The sequence below is a fragment of the Xyrauchen texanus genome, chromosome 18, assembly GCF_025860055.1.
Source record: "Xyrauchen texanus isolate HMW12.3.18 chromosome 18, RBS_HiC_50CHRs, whole genome shotgun sequence".
Classification (NCBI taxonomy): Eukaryota; Metazoa; Chordata; class Actinopteri; order Cypriniformes; family Catostomidae; genus Xyrauchen; species Xyrauchen texanus.
Genome location: NC_068293.1, coordinates 1491280 through 1511977, shown reverse-complemented (window position 1 = coordinate 1511977; position 20698 = coordinate 1491280). Strand labels below are relative to the sequence as shown.

The following is a 20698-nucleotide window of genomic DNA, read 5'->3' as shown; positions in this document are numbered from 1 at the left end:
TATAATGGGGCATAGGTTTTGCAACTCAATTCTCAGGAGTACTTTTAAATGAGCTACTTTTTACTCTTACTTGAGTAGTTTTTAGAACAGCTACTTTTACTCTACTCACTCTAAATTATTTGGAAGTAACAGTACTTCTGCTTGAGTACGATTTCCACCCTTGTATATACATATGTGTGTGTGTGTATACGTGTGTGTATTCGCCTCATATATATATATATATATATATATATGAGGCGAATATCACAAGATCACATTTTTCCCCATTCTGATGGTTGATGTGAACATTAACTGAAGCTCCTGACCCATATCTACATGATTTTATGCACTGAAATGCTGCCATATGCTTGGCTGATTAGATAATTGCATAAATAAGTAGGTGTTACAGGTGTCCCTTATAAAGTGATCACTGAGTGTATATATTAAATCAGAACCTTTATAGGTTATGCTAAACAACAAACTTTCAGTTCTCTTGGCTAACCGAATCTAAAGCAAAGTGAATGTAAACATTTGACCAAAAGTTGACAACAAGCTTCTTGTATGACTCAGAAGACACTTAAAAGGTAGGTAGATAAATTTGATCTATATTATAATATAATTTTGTCTATCCAATTACCCCTTCAGGATTATGTTTAGAAACTGAAAATGTAACAATAAATACAAATAATGTGCAAACCCTTTAGCCAAAAGGAATCTCACTCACCGTTTTTTCAGTTTATCTATGTTTTCCTTTATCCTGTAGTGAGAAAATACAAAGCCAAAATTTACTACAGGTGTTTCTTTAATGCACAGAACAAAAAGGTTGTTTGCAAGGGACGGATGGAAAATATCTTTATGATCCAGTATATACAGGTTGTAAATACGCTTGTTCGCTAGTGCATAATGTTACCAGCCAACAAACAATATATTTTTATTTAGAGCAAAAATAAAAAATAAGACAACATACAAAAACACCTTAGTGTTGTGATATTGTTCCTGCATATATCACTTAAAATCACTTTTTTATACTAAAAATGTCATATCTGGAAAAAAAGGGATCAATTTCAACTATAAGAGGCAAAATACTTACACATGAAAAATCCCTTTCAGTGCTCCCATCAGCTCCTCTTCTCTGAAATACATGTGTGCGAGCGCACACACACACAAACGCACGCACGCGCACACACACACACACACACACACATTTGGTGCAGCTATCATTATGAGGACTCTCCATAGACATAATGATTTTTATACTGCATGAACCAAACCCTCATAAAACACTTTCTGCATTTCTGAATTTTCAATAAAACATTGTTTAGTGTGTTTTGTTTAAGCAATTTCAATTATGGGGACACTAGAAATGTCCTCATAAACCACATTTATAGCATAATACCCTTATATTGTAATTACCAGTTTGCAACCTCGTTAACAAATCAGTGATGTTAAATGAATATTTTAAAGGGATAGCTCACACACAAATTACAACATTTTCATAATATACTAACCCTCATGCCATCCCAGATGTGTATGACATTATTTCTTCAGCAGAACACAAAGATTTTTCCATAAAAATCCAGAAGGTCCATACAATGCAAGGGATCTGGTGATCTGACCTTTGTAGCCCCAAAAATCATATAAAGGAAACATAAAAGTACTCCATAAGTCTCTACTGTTTAAATCCATGTCTTCAGAAGCAATATAATAGGTGTGGGTGAGAAACAGATCAAAAAAGTCCTTTTTTGACTTTCACTTCGATCTTTACATCTGAAAGTCACATGTTGTGCCTGTTTAACTTTCACATCTGAATTTGAAAGATGAAGTGGAGATTTAAAGTAAAAAAGGATAAAATATTGTTCTGATTCTCACCCACACCTTTTATATCACTTCTGAAGATTTTGATTTAAACACCGGAGTCATGTGGATTACTTTTATTTTTTATGGACCTACAGAGCTTAAATATTCTTCTAAAAATCTTTTCTGCTGAAGAAAGTCATACTCATCTGGGATGGAAGAAGGGTGAGTAAATAATTAGATAATTTTCATTTTTGGGTGAACTATCTCTTTAAGTAAACAAATCATTATTGTTCACTTTCATTGCTCTGATTGTGAAGGTATCTGTGTTAAAAAAAACTATTGAGTCAATGACCTCATGATCTCTCATAACATAAAATAACTTAATTTCTCACCACCTGCTGGTGTTAGGATGTAATCTCTTTTCGGTGAATAGATTAAAATGTCTCAAATCACTATGATTAATTAAAATCCCTACCACTTTTTGGAAAGCTACCAATACAGACAAGCACAGTTAACAGTATAGCTGTAAAATAAAAATTCGAAATTTGAATATTTCTAAAAAATAAAAGAATTTAAATCCACATTTGAATGCTAAACATGCATTTGAATTTTAGATGATGATGACACCGACGATGACTTCAGATCGATCGCTTTCTTGTGCTAAAAAAGGTGAGACACAGTGCAACAAATACAGTTTAACAGAAAGCAGGTGTCTCAAGTTGCTTTTTTAAGTTCTTTTTTATTAGACTCAGCATCTAAAAACAGGTGTATGCCCTGTATGAGACACTGAAAAAACAAAACTTAGCGAACAAAGACGTTCGTTGAGCACGCATTTACATAGAAAAACAAAGGGATGATTGCAAAAGCGTTCAGTGTGAACAGTCCCTTACAGTTAGTGGAAGTATTTGGCCATTGCATCTTGCTCTCTTTTAAGCATTTCTCAGATTAAGCAATGAGCTTTTTAAATGCTTTGCCAGTTCTTCTTGGAAATGTGTGTATCGAGATCCTTGCGTTCGTGTTGCGTGTTTGAACAGCCCCCGGCCTGATTGTCTGAGCCGTTTCACCACTGAGTACAGCCGAATATCTTGCTATCTGGGAATATTGCTGCCCTAAATACAACTGTAATGAATAAAAAAAAACAATGTGATATTTCACTGTTATTATAGCTTGAGTCTGGAGTAGTGTACTGTGGCATCAGTGCAAATGTAACACCATGTGGTCATCCTACTGAAATGTGACCCTAATTGCACATTAGTTGAAAAGGGAATGCTTTATTTAACAGCCAGGAATATTTTTGCAATAATATATTAGTGCTGTATGGTTTATGTATTTATTGCACCCTATTGTGGACTAAGGAATCAAAAACAATTTAAAAATCAGCTGACTTTAAAATTTGAATATTACTTGAATTTAGGAAATATTTAAGGTAAAAATTAGAATTTATTTTCTCTGCTCAATTGACAGCCCTAGTTAACAGTATTAAGGCCTTTGCACACCAAATCTTTGTCACAATTTCTTGCCACAATTAACAATTTGCATGGAAACAATCGATTCCTAACTAGCACTGAATCGTGCCCTGACAAGGCAAAGCAAAGATTTATTTAATTTTTTTTCGGTGATGGTACATTTCTACTGGTGAAATTTATATATATATATTTTTTAAATGGCTCAAATCTGCCTCAGAAAGCTACAGCTTTTGGAGTCGTGCAGCATGTAAATTTGTTTTTACATTTACATTTATGCATTTGGCAGACGCTTTTATCCAAAGCGACTTACAGTGAACTTATTACAGGGACAATCCCCCCGGAGCAACCTAGAGTTAAGTGTCTTGCTTAAGGACACAATGGTGGTGGCTGTGGGGATCGAACCAGCGACCTTCTGATTAACAGTTTTGTGCTTTAGCCCACTACGCCACCACCACTCCTAGAGTTTTAGAGTTTAGAATGTGCATGGTTATACTCAGAAACATAAAAACTTTATTTTTGAATAACCCTTTATTTGAGTATCCCTTTTCTTACCCAGCCACAATATAGCCACAATCTATGCGTGCAATCATCATTTGAAGTCTGTTTGTGATTAAAGCACTGGATCTAGCAGAAACTCCAGCATTATCATAGATTGTGATATGCTTATGACAGATGTCACTGATTTTAGTTCACAGTGATAAGCTGCCTCCTGCCGTTTTTCATTTCTAATTTGAATAAAACTGAGTATTTCTCAACTTTTTGATGCCCTCAGTCATTCTCCACACTTGATCCTCTCAATCTGATCCGCTGTCAAACCCACAATCCACCTCACGAGTGTGGCACTCGGCTTCCATAGGAATTAATTAAAAATGCTCACCCGGCTTCACTCACGCACCAGTGGAAATGTACCGTAGTGTGTCAATTTGTTTTTCTATGCCGAACGTTAATATGCCCTGACCAGTAAAATATGAGCTTTGTATCATGTATCAAGAGCTAATGCAGTTACCAAACCCAGCACAACAGGTTACACTAAAGCACAGAAAGCTGTTTTGACCACTGACAGTAAATGCTGAAGGAACTCAAGGAAGAATTCCTGATCCTGTGAGGTGAGGATGTGTATTTGTGGATCTTAAGTGTTTTTCTTTGCCAAATGTTAATATTAATGCTGTGACTTGCCATGAACAGCATGTCTTAAAATGCCTTTGCATACCAAAAACGTGGTGGTGTCTACACAAAATCATTATTTCTGTTAAAGTTTTAGTTCAGCCAAAAATAAAAATTCTCTCATGATTTACTGTGCTTTCATTTAAGCCATCCCAAATGTGTCAAATTAAGTCAAGTCATTTATATTTGTTTGTTCACAAAACACTTTGTTTCAAAGCGGCTTTACAGAAAATCATGCATTAACAGAAACTGTAAAATCTATGCAAACGCCTTTTTGGTGTCAAGTGAGATGGCAGCGACCGGAGTCTGATCATTCGCCACTGACCACATGATGTTGATAAAACGCCTAATGTTATCAGAAGAGCTGCGGCCCCTAACAAACCCCATCTGATATATATGTATAAGATATATCATCACTTTACTCAATCGGTTAGCCAGAATTGTTGACAAAATGTTTATGTCTAACTGCATGTTGACTCTTACACTCACTTGGATCTTTGTCCTTTTTAAGTATACGACTGATCCGGGCTTATGTCATGGTTGGCGGAAGCTTTTCATTATTTAATGATTCTGCATAATCTAGCAAAAGTGGAGCCAATTCTGTAGCATAAGATCTAAAACAAATTTGCGGCAAAGCCATATGGCCCCGGCCTGTTGGCAAGGCCTCAATTACCTCGCCAAGCACCTCCAAGTTTATCTCAGAATCAAGAGAATTTTTTTGCTCAGTCATCTGTTTATGGAGTTCTAATGGTTCCACAAAATGTCTAATATCTTCATCTGTAAAAAATTACGTGGAACTGTAGAGAGTAAGATATAATTCTTTAAAAGCTTTATTAATATCAATGGCTGAGTTAAAAATTTCACCACCAGCTGATTTTACTGAGGGAATAGTAGAAAAAGGCTCTCTCTCTGCTTTATATATCTAGACAAAAGCTTCCTGTTTGTCCCCCGACTCAAAGTATAACTGTCTTGCTCAGAAGTCCATCAGATGACATTCTGTGTTTAAGCACTGCCTCAGCACTTTTAATATTCCCATCCATCTCAATGAGTTCTCGTACTATGGACTTTTTGACGAATGAGGCATACTGTATGATCCAATCCCTAAGAACCACCTTAAATGCCTCCCAAGCCATGCCCGCTGAGGATACTGAGGACCAGATGGCCTCCATCAGTGTGTCTGCTGTTTCATAAGTGCAGCAGATGACCTAATCCTTCCAATGTCCTGCAAAAAATATTCCACAAATCAAACTCCATCTAATAGGAGGCATAAGCACAAAGAATGAGCAGATTCATCCACAACTGTCCCGAAGGAGTGTTATTCCACAAAACAAACTCTGGCCGCTAGGCAGAACCATCGCAAGAACAAACAAAAAAGGAGCCCAGCTTCCTCGGACAGTCAGGTGAATCAGTGAGTCAGGCTCACTTGGAAGCAACGAGGGAATCACACCATGGCTTACTCATTCCAATGACTTTATGAAGGACAGTGTTTGCTGGGGACATGTAAATAATTTGCGGCCATCCTTAGCATCTATTCTCAGTTTGGCTGGAAACATCAGTGCAAAAGTAATCTTCCATTGATGTAAGAGTTTCTTGAATTCCTTGAATCGATCACGTTTCTCGCGTCAAATTCGCAAAGTCTGGGAACAAGAAAATTGTGGTTCTTCCAAGAAAGCCTTCCTTTACTCCTCGCCTCATGTAACACAAGTTCTTTATCAGATGATTTCAGAAATTTGGCCAGAATTGATCGGTCCTGTCTCCCTCAGCGGATCTCTGAGCCAGGACTCTGTGAGCCCGCTCAATTTCCAGCTTATGGCCTGTTACGTCAAGCAGACTCGGGAAGAGCTCATCTAGGAATTTCACCATATCTCGGCCTTCTTCATTCTCAGGAATTCCAATAATTCAAATGTTGTTTTGCCAGCTACGATTCTCAAGGTCTTCCAGTTTTTCCAAACCACGTTCCAAGTCCACCTCCAAGTCGCTAGCGGGTTAGCAACTAATTCCCTCTCCTATGACTCCAGATAATCAATCCGTTTCTCGATGACCCCCATTCTTGTAACCATCACAGAGAATTTTGTCTTCATGGCTGTAATCGATTGACATATTACAGTAAGATCCTCCAAGTCCGCTATGACCCTCGTCAGCATCAATAACATGCTCAACAGTTGACGCTGAATTTCTCCCACTGTACCATCCAAATAGAGCCCCCTATCTGCGGCCCTATCTGGGGTATCAGCTTGATGCTGTAATTGTCTTTTAATGTCTCTAGAGCCCAAGGATTTGAATTCTTTGGCATATTGTCTTCATAGAACAGTTATGAAACAGAGTGTATTGAATCTCACCGGTTTATGACACAAAAAAAAAAACTTGCAAAGTCCACAGATCTCACCGCTCACACGTCCGACCCACAAGGCACCACGTGACTCATTAGTCAGCACTTTTGCTGATGTCAGAGGCTCGAGACACCACCAAACACCCTGCTGCAGGGGCTCTAGAGCCTGAACCAAAGTGTGTATGTTGCTCTCTTTTTTTCTCACTAACCTCCACTAGCATTCGGATGCGTGTCTCTAACTCATTAATCGTCTCCATCAGCCTTACTAATTCCTTACTTTTATCACATATGAATCAGTCACTGCTGATGGAAGAAGCTATTATAAACATGTGACATGCAATGCAGGAAGAAATAACATGAGCAGATGCCATGACTTACGGCAATTGTTTGTTGTTGTTGGTTGTTCCTGAGCGGTGAGGGTTTGAGATTGATGTGAATCCCTCACGCAATTGTTTGTTGTTATGGTTGTTCTTGATAAGCGATGCTTTTTAAATCAATGCAATAATCCGTGTAACACGGATGTGAAAAACATGTCCGTGCTATAAAATGCATGCAGATTAATTGCAATAAAAATAGAGAGGATGCACGTGAAAAATGTGCGCAGTTGAATGGCGATACAAGAATAATGTTGGGGGGGAACCAGATGCGCGCTGAAAAATGGCAGCTGTTAAGGAATAAAAGCTGAAAACAGATAGATAAGTGATGCCAAAAAAGCTAGCAGGCTACAAACACACTCGAGCTAGGAGCCAGCAGCAACAGGTGTAATACACACAGATGAAACAGTAGAAAAGCGGAAAAACACAAAACAAAGAAAGTATGAGAATAAGAATAAGCAATGCCAAGCAGGCTAGCAGGCTACAAACACTCGTGCAGTGTGCCATAAGTAACAGGAAGTCCAGTGATGAGAGCAGTGATGCCAACCAAATCGATCTGTTTGTGTAAAAAATGAATAGATATTTAAAATTATTAACTTTTAAAAATCGCTTCCTGACAGCAGTTGATGCATCAGTGACATAAGCCCAATGGCGTGTTCACGTGAGAAGCTAGAAGTGTGCGCTTTGTTTACAACAGAGGAACAAATGCAATCCAACGCTGACCGGAAGCAACGATTTAAAGTTAAAAATGAGTTTTAAGTTTTAATTATCTATATTTTTTTTACAAAAACCTATCGATTTGCTTCAGAAACCAAGTAATGTGGATTACTTTAATGCTGCCTAAATATGCCTATTGGACTGTCAAACAGCCAGCAGCCTGATGGCACTCATTTACTTGCATTGTATAGACACACCGAGCTGAAATGGGGTTATAAAAAGCTTCATTTCTATTCTGCTGAAGGAGGAAAGTCATGCACATCTAGGATAGCTTAAAGGTAAGTAAATCATGAGAGAATTAATATTTTTGGGTGAACTAAAGCATTCAAATTAATCATGATACACCTCTCATAATTGTATCACCTTTGGTGTGCGGATGTCTTTATAATGTATGTCAGTTTAATAATAATAGAATAATCTAGATTGGAAGATGGTTAATGCTCCATTAACCATCTTCCAATCTAGATTATTCTATTATAATCTAGATGGTCCCCCCACCCATTTATGGGTGGGGGGACCATGTCTCTAACACATTGCAATGGCCAGTTTTTTCCCCTACCAATAAAAAAAAACTCTGTGTCATGTACAGTATGTTCAGAAAGTATTCAGACCCCTTAATTTTTTCACATTTTGTTATGTTGCAGCCTTATGCTTAAATTATATATTTTTTTTATATGTATATGTGAAGAAAAAAAAATAAAATAAAAAAATAATATATATATATATAATGTATTTCACATCAATCTACACTCCATACCCCATAAAGCAAAAACAAAACATTTCATAAATTTGCTAATTAATTAAAAAAGTAAAAAATTAAAAATCACATTGACATCAATATTCACCCTAACACCTGGATTTGGGGATTTTCTGCCATTCTTCAATGGAGATCCTTTCAAGCTTTGTCTGGCTGGATGGTACCATTGGTGGACAGCCATTTTCAGATCTCATCAGAGATGTTTTATTGGGTTCAAGTCCAGGCTCTGGATGGGCCACTCAAGGACATTCACAGAGCTCAGCAGTCTGAGGTCTTGAGTGCTCTGGATCAGGTTTTTATTAAGGATATCTCTGTTTTTTGCTGCGTTCAGATTTTCTTCAACCCTGACCAGCCCACCAGTCCCTGCCGCTGAAAAACACCCCCACAGCATGATGCTACCACCACCATGCTTCACCGTTGGGATGGTATTGTGAAGGTAATGAGCAGTGCTTGGTTTCTACCAGACATGATGCTTGGAATTGAGGCCAAACAGTTCAATCTTTGTTTCATCAGACCAGAGAATCTTGTTTCTCACAGTATGAGAGTCCCTAAGGTGCTTTATTGCAAATTTCAAGCAGGCTTGCATGTGTCTTTCTCTGAGGAGAGGGTTCCGTCTGGCCACTCTGACATAATTCCCAGATCGGTGGAGTGTTGCTGTGATGGTTGTCCTTCTTCAAGTTTCTCCCATCTTCAAACATGATCTCTGGAGCTCAACCAGAGTGACCATTGGGTTTTTGGTCACGTCTCTTAACAAGGCCCTTCCACCCCCTGATTGCTCAGTTTGGCCAGGCGGCCAGCTCTAGGAAGAGTCCTGGTTGTTCCAAACTTCTTCCATTTAAGAATTATGGAGGCCGTTGTGCTCTTGGGAACCTTCAGTGCAGCTGATATGTTTTTGTAGCGTTTCCCAGATCTGTGCCTCGACACAATCCTGTCTCTGAGCTCTGCAGGCAGTTCCTTTGAACTCATAGCTTGGTCTTTGCTCTGATATGCATTTTCAGCTGTGTGACCTTATATAGACAGGTTTGTGCCTTTCCAAATCATGTCTAATCAATGGAATTTGCTACAGGTGGACACCAATCATAGTGTCGAAACACCTCAAAGATGATCCAGAAAAATGGAATGCACCAGAGTTAAATTTTAAGTGTCATAGCAAAGGGTCTGAATACTTATGTCAATGTGATATTACAGTTTTTATTTTTAACAAATTTACAAAGTAATCAAAAATCTGTTTTTTGATTTGTTATTATGTAGTGTAGATTGATGTGAATTTTTTTTTTATTTAAAGCATATTAGCATAGGCTGCAACATAACAAAATGTAGAAAAAAAATAAAGGGGTCAGAATACTTTCTGAATGCATGGTATAGCTCTAATACAGAGTAAACCAGAAGTGTAGTCTAGGGCATACAGAGGCATATGCCTTATGCCCATCTCTCTTATGATTTTGCGTATGTTTACCTAAAATGAGTGATGATACATATGACCGCCAGAACAACGAGCAGGCTTTTGACCCATAACTTTTGAATCTACTGAGGTGATGCCACTGTGCCGTTAAGTGAATTGTGTTTAAATTCACTTAAGTGTGTTTAAAGTGTATAGAGATTCTCTCTAAACATACACGGGGCAGCAACATGCGGAGCACAACCAAGGCATGGGCAAGACAGAAAGTTTGACTCGGCTGAGTGATCAATCAGAATATTCGTTTCAGACGTGATTATATATTTGCTGACCAATAATATTTTCTGTTTCAGTAAGGGGCAGGGACATTTCTAGCATCTACAGATGCACCAGCAGCGCAGGAGTCACCATAATTTGTGCTGTATATTTACTTTGCTGCTAGCCTGCTGATCGTAAAAATATTTGTGCTTTTAAATATTTATATTTTAAATATTTATTTTAAAAACTTATGCAATTAAAAATTGTGAAAATACTGTGTGCCCAGATGCTGGACCAGTTAATAATCAGATTAACTGATATTATATAAAAACTATCATATTTATATAAAATACATATATTTTTCTGGCTTTTACCTCTGTCAGTGGTGCCTTTTTTCTCATGAAATTTCAATGCATACTACACTAATACACCATTAGAGGAAACATCTCCAGTTCCTGATTATTTTGTTTTTGTAATAATAAGAAGCGATATGGCACCTAACATGGAGTTAGTTATTTTCAATATTATGTTGAGTGTTCATTGCTGCTGTTATCAATAGCGGAAAGTGACATCAGCAATGTTTTTTGGTGCACATACTGTAAATGCACGATCTACTCTCTCTGCTGTAACACCTTTCACTCTCCTTTCCAGTGAAATCTCAAAACAACAGATGTGTCCTGCTCATGACATAATTAGCACAGGTTTGATTGTTGTTTCAACTACTTTAGATTTTATTTCAAAGATCTGTGGGAGCAGTATTTATAAACATATTTTAGAATCGAGCAGTACGTGTTCTGCATTTGCAGGGGTCTCATGACAGTGCTCCAGGGTCAGCATTGGGGTCTATCTCAGAAAGCTTAACTCTGGTCCAGTGAGTGCTTATTCTGTTGTTTTATGGCTGTTGTTTTGTAATTTAGTCTGCTAAGGGGTCATTGACAAATAAGGTTGTCTGAGGTGTTAAAAATGAGAAATCTTAATAAATAAAAAATAAAATCTAGTTTAAAACACGTGTGAAGTTCTTAGAAATGTAATCTTTTTGTCCAATTTGGTTTCATTTTTGAAAAACAGCAATATACTGTATATTTCTTTTCACTGCTTATTTTTAAAGAAACATTAATAAAATATTTTACAGCACTACTCCTGTCAACATGTATTTATTTATTATTATAAATTTAAGAGAATTTCAGTTTTTAACAAGACTGGCTTTTTTCACTCTCTCTTGCACGGTTACACTACATTATATTTATTTTTTTATTTTAAGCCTCAGAATTGTTTTTTAATAAATCAGATGGTAAATGAAAATGTGCTTATCATAGAAGAGGTAAATTCAAGTAACTATTTTGTGTGACTTGCATTTTATATACTGGGGACATATATATATATATATATATGTCCCCAGTGTGTGTAGACAACCACAAAATATGGTGAAAGTCCATACCCTCGTTTTTTTTCTATCCCCATCAATAAAAAACTGTATCTCTGCACGAGCCGTTCAGGTTTGTAGCACATTATGACGTCAAAAGGAGAAAGGTACCGCCCACGGCTGGCAAAGAGATCCGCCCGAGTAGCTTAGATCCACCCCCATTAAAACCTGAACGAGCAACACACAGTCTGCCATATTTATCTCCTCGCTAGAACTGCTTGTGCTAACTTGGACTGCTTCATCAATGATGGTCAACACAAAGCTGGATTTGCTTCAAAGCTAAGGATCAAGGATGGATCAATACCAACTCTCCGTGACCCAACTTCAGATTTGCAAGTAGTAACTTTCTCACTTTATACTTTTTTAATGTTCGCAATTTGGCTTTCTTAATTTGCTTGTTTGCACGTTGCGCGAATAAAAGCATGTTGTGAAAGCATTGTGCTTGTGTAACGTAGCAACTATTTCGTAATTTCATTATTCCAATCCTTCAACAATGAAGCTGTAGCTCTGTTGAGTTATGATATAAACTTCTAGGTTACGTATGTAACCTCCGTTCCCTGATGGAGGGAACGAGTCGTTGTGTCAGAGAAACAACACTAGGGGTCTCTCTTGAGCGCCGAATATGCCTCTGAACTATAAAAAAAGGCCAATAAGAAGTAGGCAGACAGTATTTGCATACCCCGCCCCCGGACATACGGGTATAAAGGCGAGAAAATACTATGAGTTCATTAAGGATTTTTCTGAGGAGCCGGAAATGGTCCAGCCACTACAGTGGCTTGGCTCAGCAACGTGGCCGGGAGGACACAACGTCTCGTTCCCTCCATCAGGGAACGGAGGTTAACCTAGACATTCCCCGTCTGTCTCTCTCTCGACATTGTGTCGGAGAAGCGATACTAGGGGTCCAATTTAAATCACGCCATGCGCTGAGCCATGTACGTGTTCTGCGTGTTCTTCCAAAGCAGACAAAGAGCTGCTCAGAGCATCTAAAGCTCTGCGTGCAGTCCAAATAGGTGCGCAAAGCACGTACCGGACACAGCAGGTGGGGTTGGGGCTGGGTCTGCCTCCTCCTGGGGCAGCGCTTGCAGGTTCACTACATGGTCTCTAAAGGGCATGGTAGGAACCTCGGGCACGTAGCCAGTCGCGGTCTTAGGATCACATATGTGTCTGCCGGACCGAAATCCAGGCAAGTATCGCTGACAGAGAACGCTTGCAGGTCCCCGACCCTCTTGATGGAGGCGAGCGCGATCAGCAGGGCCATCTTTAGGGAGAGGACCCTGAGTCCGGCTGATTCTAGCAGCTCGAAGGGGATCTCTGAAGACCGGCGAGGATCACTGAGAAATCCCAGGAGGGGAACAGGATTTAACCTCCTGGTGCCTCTTAGGAACCTGATGACTAAGTCGTGCTTACCCAGAGATTTGCCATCTACAGGGTTGTGGTGAGCTGCGATAGCGGCAACATACACCTTCAAGGTGGAAGAGGACAGCCTCCCTTCCAACTTCTCCTGTAGGAATAAGAGCACTGACCTCACCTCTGTGGGTCTTCAGCCCGGGAAGAACACCCATTTGTGAATAGGCGCCACTTTAGGGCGTAAAGTTGCCTGGTAGAAGGGGCCCTGGCTTGGTTGATAGTGTCTACGATGGTAGGTGGTAGACCAGCTAGATCTTCCATGTCCCGTCCAGGGGCCAGACATGGAGGTTCCAGAGGTCTGGTTGCGGATGCCAGCCCGTGCCCCGTCCCTGAGAAAGAAGGTCCTTCCTCAGGGGAATTCGCCAGGGAGGGGCTGTCGCGAGGAGTACGAGGTCCGAGAACCAGGCCCGGATGGGCCAGTAAGGAGCCACTAGGGTGAATTGTTCCTCGTCCTCCCTGACCTTGCACAGCACCTGCAGGCCAGCTGTGTGCCAATGCGTCTGCCCAGAGGGGAGCCTCTGTTCGGGCATACCAGAGCGGGCAGTGGGAGGTCTCTCGGGAGGCAAACAGTTCTACCTGGGCCTTGCCGAACCGTTCCCAAACCAGCTGGATCGACTGGGGGTGAAGCCTCCACTCTCCGTGGACTTTCCCAGTTGACCTGAAGCCCCAAGCGGCTGAGGTGCCTGAGCACCTGGTCTCTGTGAGCGCATAGTAACTCTACTGAGTGGGCCAGAATGAGCCAGTCGTCGAGGTAATTGAGTATGCGGATGCCGGCTTCTCGGAGCGGGGCAAGAGCTGCCTCTGTGACTTTCGTGAAGAAACGAGGGAACAGAGACATGCCGAAGGGGAGGACTTTGTACTGATATGCCTGGCCATCGAACGCGAACCACAGAAAGGGTCGGTGTCGAGGCAGAATTGAGATGTGGAAGTACGCGTCCTTCAGGTCTACCACTGCGAACCAATCTAGATGCCGGACGAAAGTTAAGATGTGTTTTTGCGCGAGCATTTTGAATAGGAGTTTGAGCAAAGCCCGGTTGAAAACTTTTTTTTTTTAGTATTTTTGCTGTTGAGATCTGGTGGCAGAGTGCCGTGAGAATGGCATTTGCGGGCCAGGTGACCCAGAGACAAAGAAAATAGCTCTATTATTGAGAATTTGGGTACCGCAGCCCCGTCTGGGGGGGTGGCAAATTAAATGAACAAAAGATTCTCCTCCTGGCCCTCCACCGGGGGACGAGCGGTCTTACTACCTCCGGAGCTAACATCTCGGGATCTGGGTCGAACGTCTCAGGAGCGCCTGGGAGCCTTCCGGGTCCTCGAGGGGGCGTCAAGAGTCTTGTCGGTCTCATGCATCTCGACCAAGTTTAGCCACAGATGACGTTCCTGGACCACGAGCATGGCCATTGCCTGCCCGAGTGACATCATGCACCTCCAGGAAAAAACGGGACGGGGGGCATGGCTGTGAACGATGCCCAGACCCCAGGAACCGGTCATCCAACCGCGATGACTGTGGGGAGGATGGAGGGTTCCAGTTCCGGGAAAGCATGTCGGTCATCTGAGCGTCAGCCTCTGTCTGGGCTTTCTGACCCAAATGCGGCAGCCCAGGGGAGTCATCCGCGTCAGATACCTCACTCTCCGATGCAGCGGCGAGCTCATCCACCTCGAGCTCCAGAGGTTTGGCAGGCTGGCTGTAAGGCGAGCCGCTGTTGCCTCGAGCACGGACGGGGGAGGGTGGTCCGAGGGTGCGTACCCGGCAGAGCTGCACCCGCTGCCATCCCCAGATCACCTCCAGCGACAGCGGCATCGTCCTCAATCCCGTGGGAAGGAGCGATGCGGGGGTGGCAGAAGTGGCTTGCCTTCTATTGAAAGCGAGCCACGACCGCAACATTGGCATGGTCATGCCCTCGTAGCGAGAGCATGAACCGTCCACAAACGCAGCCTCGGTGTGATCGCTGCGCAGACACACGAGACAAAGCCTGTGGCCGTCTGAAGCGGAGAGCACTCTACCGCATCCAGGAACTACACAGGGGTGGAAGGGCATCTTTAAAAAGACAAACAGCATGCACAACCATCAGGCTCCGAAGAAATTTTCTGAATGAACTCATATTAATTCCTCACCTTTATACCCGGGGGCGGGGTATGCAAATACTGTCTGCCAACTTCTCATTGGCCTTTTTTCATAGTTCAGAGGCATATTCGTCGCTCAAGAGAGAGACCCCTTTTGTCGCTTCTCTGACACAATGTTGAGAGAGCGACAGACGGGGAACTGACTGGCGTCCTCCACAGTCCTACTTGAGTGGTCATACAATGAAGATTTTCCATGTAATAAAACCTGTCATTATTTCAAAAACAATTATGAAACGATAATGGTATTTTTAACAAATATAGCTGTTTTTCATATTTCATAACTCAACCATTGTAATGCACAATAAAGTAAGATTATTAACAGTGTGTTCTCCGTGTTATTTTAAAATGTTTTAACTGTTTAAGTTCTTCTGTATTGTTGTTGACGGGGTATCCATGGCACCATCAGAAAAGGCACAACCCACTTCCAGAAAGGGCAGTGGGAAGCAGCAGTTCTTTTGCATTTAAAGCTACAGACACTAAAACAGCCCGTTTGGAAAAGGGCTACAAAACAGGGTTATAAAGGCATGGTAGAACAAACGATCTGTGAGGTATTTTGAGCTGAAACTTGACAGACACATTCTGGGGACAATTGAGACTTATATTACATTGTGTAAAAAGAAGCATAATATGTCCCCTTTAATAGATTTTAATAGATTTAAACACATTAGAAACAGAAAATACACATTATATCCAAAAATGAGAGTGTCATCACTGAAATGCTGTCATGGATCGTACCCCTTCTCTGGACTCCCACTTGCCCACTGTTTATTAGGTTAACAGGTCTTAAAAAATATATATATATATATATATATATATATATATATATATATATATATTTTTTTTTTAATCCATTACTAAGTTTTCTAAGACACATTAGTGTTTTTGATGTTGTCATTGTCTCCAACTTCATTAGTACAGATACTGTATGTATTGTGTATTTGACTATTTTAACACACCTGCATGTTCTGTCTCTTCTTGGTACACTGTTCAGGTCAGTTAGAGAGAGAAAATCGCAGTTGAAGTAATGCAGCTGCAGGATGCAAGCCAGCAGGAATGAAGCTGGCAGTAAGATTCGTGCAAATAGTTCAACCATGTCAAACTGTTCAAGCCCAAAGTCCCGCAACCTGAAACATAGAGTAACAAACATCAAATTCATATGTTAAAGATCTCATTCACAAAAAACACATACATTCATGAGTGAAAAGCATATATTCACCTAAGAGTATCTTCACAGCAATACTAACCTCTCCTCAGTTATGCCTAATATCTGCTGGAAAAGACTCGATACACTTCTAAACTGGTACACATAGATCAGGATCAACACTAGCATGGAGTATCCAACCACCACCACCCAAAAGTGCTTCAACACACTCCTCCACACCTCATAATGTACCTGGACACAAGAATCATATACATTTTCAAACAGCATCCGCAAGCCGTTTTAATGTGTCATTTTTAAAATTCAATGAAATTCAAGAACAGGACTGGACCATGTTTTACCCATGGGGAATTGGTTGGATGGTGTAAAGTGCTTATTTTTCAAATGTATCATTATATGATTTTGTTGCCTTGACTTTTATTACCTTAACATTAACCGGCTGTAGGTTAATCTAGGGTCTCAATGAGGGATGAAGATCTAGATGTAGTCTTAATTGTAGTAACCAAAAAACTAGATAAAAGAATCCAAAATAAAACTTAAACCTGAACAAGAACTCAGAACTGACTCACCACATACAACCTATCAAAGGACAAAAACTGACAGACACAGAACAGGAATGCTTTACGGACTAACAACAAGACTAATTACAAAATGCAAATGGGAAGAACACAACTAAAAAATAAAAAGGCATACAGTCTGGCGATCCCTACTGGCCTTAAGGAAGTCCCATTCATGCATTCCAATTTAAATTTTAGAACAAAGTACAAAATCTTTTAGACAGCCTATATGCATTCAGTAGTGGCGCACTGCCAATGCTAAATTATGAGCACAGCTGCAGAAATTTCACAAGGTTCATTATTATTTTTTATGCAATGTAACACTCTCTAGCCCCAGGCAGCTGCATGCTTTCTACACTGTGAGCAGTTGAATCGGGCTGGTATGAGATGAACCCCACCACATACAAACACAAATACTCGCTATTACTCACAGTGCACCACCATATAGCAGTCCGTGAGTGTCCACCACGAGTGTTCACAATGCAGAAGCAGGATGCCCGACAAGGTCAGTGCATAAAATTTTGCGCAAGATTGTATTGCATACAAATGTAAACATTCCCGGATTTTCCATGTTCATAATGCAGGGTATTTCTGCACACTTTTATTCACATTAATATGTAGCTGAGAATTTGCAACCCAAGCATGTAGATGAACAAAACATATCAATTGCCTCTGTATCAATATGAAGTGTAGCATCAGTTCAGGCAGGTCATGTGAGTCAAGATTGCAATCAGCTGACAATTAGCAGATGATGTCTTCCAATACAGTTCAGTCTCCAATCAAAGCGGTACTCAATTTCCCCCTTCCTTCATTATTCTGCTGCCTTTCCATTGCATGGATGCAAGCTGCATTCAACAACAGTACTGAAGCTTTCAACTTAAGCTGCTTATTATACCTTGCTTCTGTTAATTGACATAAGAATACCACTTTGTGCAATTTAATTATTTAGTGGACACAAATGGAAACCATGGACACACTGGACCAAAACGAAGAACATCTACTCCAAGGTAACGTCATCCACCTCCAAAAGTGAACAAACACCTCTCCCTACACTGACTGGCCGCAGAGACTTTTGTTGTGATTACAGCCTTAATATCCTGGTTTTACGACAATTGGACTATAGACAGGACTAATAAATTGCTTGTCTAGCATCCAGAAATTCCTTCAATTACATCAACTCCTCCATCATCCAGACTTAAAAGAGTACCTGATCTCAGTTATACCTGTGCACCATCTCTGAAGAAGTGAATCACAGAGAGGCCACTGATGTTCCCCAAGCCTCACCTCTCCAAGACTCATGCTCCTCCATCCATGGCCTCTGTTGCAAAGGGCCCAAAGTAGCAGCTCTGGCTGGCTTCTCCCAGGTAATGTCAGTTTGGTTATGTTGGGGCTTTGTTCAGGAGTAGTTTTATTAGCAATAACCAAATATTAAAATCAATAGAACATTGATTAGAATCAATATTAGCTTTTTAATCCTTCAAATCAACAAAGATAACTATCAATAATCAAAATCAACAAAATATTAACAAGAATTAATAATGCTGGGGGACCACCCTGGAAGCAGGGACTAATAACCAGACAGTATAGCAGTCTCAATATAGGATTGTTCTCTTAGGAAATTCAACATGGGAACAATGAAGGCTTGAATCCGAGCACTAACATCCCCTGCCAGCCCTTGGCAGAGGTGAATGCAGACCAATACCAAAATACTTCTCTTTCAAGTATAACAAAGTTTATTGATGCAGTAATATCAATTAATTATCAATACAGTGCAGTCGATAAACTTACGAATTCCAACTACAAACTAAAGAGTAGCATGATTAGATATGAAAACAGATAAGCTTATAATATATGAAAGGATGATACAGGTGTGTGAGTGAATGGGTGTATGTGTGTAAGGAGAGAAGGAGGGCACAAAATGGTGGGTGGGAAAATGGTTGCACAGTTCACTTTATCGTCTGGGCAGAGACTGAGGCACATCTGGGCATAGAACTTCTAGCTAAGTCTATACTACATCCATCACACATAAAGACAAACATTCCAAGTTATAGGAAGGCACAGCATTAACTGTAACACAATCCTTTGCCATTCTTTGGCCATAACACAAAATCATAGTTTAACCTTACAATGGGTACTAGGACCAAAACCTTAGAGGAGAGGAAGGTTAGAGGTTAATAGCTTATCCTGGAAATTATTGGGGTTAACCTGTGGGATGGGCTAAGACTTGTGTGTAAAACATGGCTGTACAAGAAGGTGGGAGTCCAGTATGTCCTGTAGGTTTTGAATGTACCTGTACATGGCATGTGCAATAATTGCCATGATGATCCAACCACTAAGTAGGGGCCAGAGGGCGACCAGACTGATAGGGTGTTCTTGGTAAGATGACTATCTACTTATGTGACTATGAAATATAGTGGTCAGGCCAATTGGTTTGAGACTGAACTTCACTAATTTCATTCCTTCAGCCTGAAGCTGCTGTTGAAGGGTTTCATCAATGGTGAGGATTTGACCTCTAAATGCATCCATGATATCAAATTCTGGGTCAAGTTTGTCAACGCTAAGATATCATCAATGTGCACGGTGGCTCCTTGGGGAACCATTAAGAGCACCGTCAGTTTAGAGGCTAAACTGCACACTTTTAATTTTGAAAAATCTCTAACAAATGGGGTTGCATGGACAAACCCAATGAATGCCCTTTTTTGTCTTGGTACACATGCTTAGGTTAGGGTTAAGGCAGAACGAGGGGTCCTCATTGTGGTAGGCGAGTGTTGGTGGCGTTTTGAGGTGAATGTGTATCTGAGGATTTACATAGATTGGAATTGCACTGCCAAGACTATATGCCAGGCGTATCTGTGAAGGTTGCACAACGGAGGTAGTAGCAGATCTAAGGATTTGTTTGACAAGGTCTAGGGAGACCAAGTAAGCTGGAATCCTTCCAACACTCTGACTGTTGACTGAGGAGTTAATTTCCCTGATGAGGTCCTGCATTAGATCTCTAACAATACGCACATAAGTTATGTCTTTCTGACAAACTCTAACAAAGTCCCTAAAGCATGCAAAGTGTTATTGAAAAAATCAGGGTGTAAACTTACTGTGACTATATTACTCTGAAGGATTTTACCCATGCCCTGTAATTGTTCATGTTAGAAGAGGGGTCTCTGCTGGATTTCTAGCATTTCCTCATCAAGTTCACCCATGTGCCTTTGAAGTGCACTGATGCTGACAGAGTTGGCAGTTGAGAAGCCAATGGAGAATAGTAACCCCATTGCTGATGCCGTGGAAAGCAGGCTGCCGAGAAATCAATTTGGACGTTGTGGCAGCGGGGGCGTGGTCAAGCGCCCGTCCGGGAGAGGAAAGCGGTAAGGGCGCTTACACCTGAGCTAAATTATGCCTAACACCTGTCTCTAATTCCAGTGAGCACGAGGAGAGCGGCATAAAAACAGAGCCTCCAGACGGGGAGAGAGAAAAAAAGAAAGAGCAGACCCAGCGTTTGTGTGTTCATGTATTTGTGTATATAAAACATAATTAAAAGAGAGACGTACCTTGAGAGGAAGACCTGTTTCCTGTCCTCCTTCACTAGTCTAGTGCTACACTGGTGCCGAAACCCGGGAAATTATGGAGCAAAGTCGCCCCATAGAGTCCTCCCAGCTGGCAGAAGTCCTCCAATCCCTCGCGACGCTGCACCAAGACCACCAGCAATCCCTGCTTGAGCTCCGGCAGGACCAAGATCGCCGGTTTTTTGAGATCATGCGGGCTCAGGCAGAGGACCGGCTCGCCATCCGGAGCCTCCT

The 20698-nt window shown here is 41.0% G+C and overlaps 1 protein-coding gene across 1 annotated transcript in view; it reads right to left on the bottom strand.

Moving 5' to 3' along the window:
* Positions 1–20698, bottom strand: part of si:dkey-11f4.7 (piezo-type mechanosensitive ion channel component 2) — a 554199-nt gene that overhangs the window by 335310 nt on the left and 198191 nt on the right. Inside the window, exons 14-17 of the mRNA XM_052147980.1 lie at positions 16436–16584; positions 16148–16315; positions 1070–1111; positions 704–736 (exon numbers count right to left, since the gene is read on the bottom strand). Coding sequence (XP_052003940.1) covers positions 704–736; positions 1070–1111; positions 16148–16315; positions 16436–16584 — 392 coding nt within the window. The remainder of the gene's footprint in view (positions 1–703; positions 737–1069; positions 1112–16147; positions 16316–16435; positions 16585–20698) is intronic.